Raw genomic sequence first — 4297 nt, 5'->3', positions numbered from 1 at the left:
GAAGAGCGGAGAGTTCTTAGAGAAACTGGAGCAATGGTACAAGATGATTGGTGCCACCACAACATATGTAAAAATAAACTGCGATCACTGGGATGAGTCAACCTCACCTGAAACAGAGCTCATGCTGATATCCCAAGTGACAATCCCATTTCTTAATGTCCCTTACAACTGCTCCTAAGCCTCCTTTTGCCTCCAGTTACATCACCCTGAAGTTTAAATCCCTCTATCTTTCCCCTGCATTCAGGTTGCTACAGGTACAGCCATGTCCAGGAGGATGACATCCTAAGGCTAGAGGGCCCTGACTACCTGGCCTCCAGTTGTCTTTGGCACCTCCAGGGCCTCCAGGGCTACATGATCAAGCTACGCCTGGAGTGGACTCTCCCAGACTGCAGGGACCGCCTGGCTATGTATGACACAGCTGGGCCCCTGGAGAATCACCTCATCACCTCGTAGGTAGCTCCTGAGCAGGGCGAGCATGGCGGGGAAGCCGGGCAGGATGGCACGACACACCACAGCAGGGGAAGGTGTTATACTACATCAGAGGAAATTCTCTTTGATGCAGAACCTGCCTCTTACTGATCAGCTGAAGTCACTGATGTGGGATATCACACAGCAATCTGAAAGATTACAGTAGCATGAGCCGTCTCTCAGCTGGCCCTTTATTTGATTCAGTTAGTGCCTCACAGCAGGCACGTGTTGTGGATAACACCGACCTCCATCGTCTCTCTTTCTCATTCTTCTCTTCCATTTGTTTATTGCTTGCTTCAATCCCATCGTTTTATGTCTTTCCCTTGAGGATCTATGGCTGCAGCCGGCAGGAACCTGTTGTGGAAGTCCTTTCATCTGGCCCTGTCATGTCCATTGTGTGGAAGAAAGCCATGTACAGCTACTATGACCCCTTCATCCTCTCAGCACAGGTGGTGCCCCTCAAAGGTAAGGAAGGCTGGAGGAGGGCAGCCATAGATACAGGAAGGAGATGGGTTATCTCTTGCAATGTCACAGCTCCTAGAGGTGCTCCATCCCTATCAGGGGCAGAATTCACCCTAGATTGCAAGGGTAGAGGTGGTCGGTAAAAAGCAGGTTAGATGTTGCTCTCTCACCTGGACTCATACATTAGCACCAGGATTGTATTTGGCAAGCAGAGCCCAAGTGACAGCCTAAGAGATCGTGATACTCAAAAGAAAGCCAAGCTCTCATGCACGGACAGACCAGATATGGCCTGGATATCACGTCCTGATGCACTTGCAGAAAAATGTCAATTTGATATGAAAGTCTAAACCAGCAATGTATTTTACTGTTAGCCTTCTTTGGAGAAGAGGATGAGGCTAAATGTCTTACCAGGTAGAAATGTCCCCTTGAAGAGGGATGGTGGAATACCCCAGTCACCTTTAGCATCAGGCCTTAGAGCGCCTTTTCTTCCCTGTTACAAAAAGATGAGCACTTGTCAACCAGGCTGAGGTTCAGCTGACAGGCAGCAGGGCTTTGAATGTCTGTATTTACAGCCTGCAAAGTGAATATAACTCTGCGGGAGGGCCTGGACCTGCAGGGGAAGATTGGCACCCCACACTACCCCAGCTACTACTCGCCCAACACACAGTGCACCTGGCACATGACGGTAAGAGCCAGCTCCCACAAGAGCATCCACCCCATCCCTGAAACCTATGCAGCACTCCCCACATTCGAGGAGTGGGTACAGCCCAGTCAGATCATCAGAAGAATCATGCGGAGGGTGGCAGCCTCCCTAGCCTCCTACATAACGTGCGTTTCTGAAGGGGAAGGAGTCTGATATTGCATGCTAGTGCAGAGATGCCATAGCTGAGGAGGAATCTGAAATCTGTCTCCAGGGGAGTTCATAGAATCACAGAATGGTTTGGGTTGGAGGGGACCTTTAAAGGTCATCTAGTCCAACCCCCCTGCAGTAAGCGGGGACATCTTCAACTAGATCAGGTTGCTCAGGTGCCTGGCCAACCTGATCCTGAATGTTTCCACCGCCTCCCTGGGAAATCTGTTCCAGTGTTTCATCACCCTCAGTGTAAATGTTTTTCCTTGTATCTAGTCTAAATCTGCTCTCTTTCAGTTTAAATTTAGTTCTTTAAGGCAGAAACAGATTTCTAGAAATTTCTAGGAACTACCATGCTTTGAGACCAGCAGCAGAACCACCCTGGGCTGCAGCATGGCCCCAGATTAGAGAGTCCTTCCTTCTGGCCTGCAATGTGTGAACTGGCACCGGTACCCTTCACATCTACCCTGCTCGTTTCTTGTCATTACGGAGAGAGCTGCAGCACTTACGGGAGCCATCTTGCAGGTCCCATCTCTTGACTATGGGGTTACCCTGTGGTTCGACGCCTATGCACTCAGCAGACAAAAGCATGACCTGCCCTGTACCCAAGGCCAGTGGATAATTCAGAACAGAAGGTGCGTGCTGAGGTCCTGGTTTCTGTCTCTTATTTCCCACCTGGGATTAAACCTCGGCTGACTTCAGCCATCAGGTCTGAGGAAGGAGAGCCTATCACCACACGCAGTGGTTGCTGTTTGTGCTGGTGTCTCTTGCTTTTCTATTTCTTTTTCAGCCTCTCTTGTTCATAGGCTCCCCAGTGAGCACATTTCTTACAGATTTGCTTCAAGCTACCAGCCTGCCTTCTCTGTCTTGCTGTTTGCATCAGGCTTCCTAGTTTTCTCCTATGTGTGTAACCTTGGTGTCCTCCCACGTCTTCTGTGTTTGCAAATCTGCCTGTCACCACCTCTGCAATATTATCTGTGTGTGCCATTGCCTTGCATCCACCTCCATAAAGATCTTCTGCCTAGCTCTGTATCCTGCTTTGACTACAGCCACTTCCCGCGGCAGAATTTCCCCAAATTAGCACCCATACACAGCTGGGGCTGCTGCCCACCACTGCCCAGACACAAAGGACCGAGAGCTGCTGCGCTTGCATCTTGTCAGAGTAGGCTTTGAGATGAATGGACATGTGGATTTTGTTTCTCCTCCCACTTACTGCAAAATTGCCCCTTTCTCTCCAAAACTTCCCCAGCCCATCTCATTAACTTTCTCTCCACTGCCCTTGTGGGGGTAACTTCTTTATCTCTGAAGGATGTGATCCAGCATCTGTGTTCCCCTGGCTTAGGATTTGCACTTTTTTTCTGTCCCTGCCTTCTTCTCATAAACTGTCAGTGCCACAGTTTCTACCACAGGGCTTCTTCAGGAAGACAAATGTAAGAACTGAATTGTTTTGTGTGGCCTGAATACAGCTCTTGCCCAGAAAGTGGGAAATGTCCAAAGATAGTAGGGTCACTCTGGACTCTGGAGCTCATGCCATACTGAAGGCATTTTGTCTTCCTGGCTTCCCACACACACACAGTCTGTGTAGCCTCCTTCCTACCCCAGCCCCACTGAGCCCTCTTGCCCCATTTTGCAATCTTCTCCTCCCTCCCTCCCCAAGACATTCCACATGTGTTTGCTCCTCAGGTTGTGTGGCCTGCGGACCCTGCAAGCCTACGCTGAGCGGATCCCAGTCACATCCTCTGCTGACATCACCATCACCTTCACCTCGCAGATCTCCTTAACCGGCCCTGGTGTACAGGCGGCTTACAGCCTGTACAACCAATCTGACCGTAAGTTCAAGCTCCTCCTTGCTCCTCAGTGAGGTGGTGGCTACCAGCAGCCCCTTGGCTTGTGTTAGGAGAAACACAAGACGCATCCTGTGAGCCCTAGGTACCATCCACCCTTCAGGCACATGCTCACAAATCAGTGATATGCACACAGCTGATCTCCCCAAAAGAAACAGCATTAATGTGCGAAGCTGCTTTTCCACATGTGGTCTTGCCTTGTGTTGCCAGAGCATCCACGCACCAAAAACCAAGGTCGGGGAGTTGTCTACAGTCTCTCACCCTTGTCCCCATCAAGGACCGGCCTTGGGAATTCAGTGAGAAACCATCTCTGGCTTGAAGCAAATTTTATTTCTGATGTAAGAGCTCTTAGAGAAAGCTCTTTCCTGGTCACCTTGGAATCCGTGCAAGTGAGAGACAAATAAAACCACACAAATACACATACACATATGCAAATGCACACCCACGGTCTGTCTTTCCAAGGTTTCTCCATCTCCCTCATAACGGGTGCCTGCAATGCATACCAGTCCCTGAATGTGTGCACCTGCCTACACGTGTCTAACACCAACCCCTTCAGGATCCCAACCAAGCTGTAATAGCAACTCCAGAAAACCTGCTTCAGCCTTCCCACAACATTCAAGAATCACAAAACAACACTAAACCAGAGCTATAGCACGCTAGGCAGGTGGTTGTC

The 4297-nt window shown here is 49.8% G+C and overlaps 1 protein-coding gene across 1 annotated transcript in view; it reads left to right on the top strand.

Annotated features, from left to right (window-relative positions):
* Positions 1-244: 244 nt before the first annotated feature.
* TMPRSS6 (transmembrane protease, serine 6) overlaps positions 245-4297 on the top strand; it is a gene marked incomplete at its 5' end in the record, with an annotated part of 11929 nt that continues 7876 nt past the window's right edge. Inside the window, 5 exons of the mRNA XM_010144781.1 lie at positions 245-449; positions 797-933; positions 1503-1615; positions 2306-2415; positions 3464-3609. Of these exons, the coding sequence (XP_010143083.1) occupies positions 245-449; positions 797-933; positions 1503-1615; positions 2306-2415; positions 3464-3609 (711 nt within the window). The remainder of the gene's footprint in view (positions 450-796; positions 934-1502; positions 1616-2305; positions 2416-3463; positions 3610-4297) is intronic.

This window comes from Buceros rhinoceros, unplaced genomic scaffold, assembly GCF_000710305.1.
Source record: "Buceros rhinoceros silvestris isolate BGI_N320 unplaced genomic scaffold, ASM71030v1 scaffold17220, whole genome shotgun sequence".
Lineage (NCBI taxonomy): Eukaryota > Metazoa > Chordata > Aves > Bucerotiformes > Bucerotidae > Buceros > Buceros rhinoceros.
This window is presented reverse-complemented; position numbering and strand designations above follow the sequence as displayed.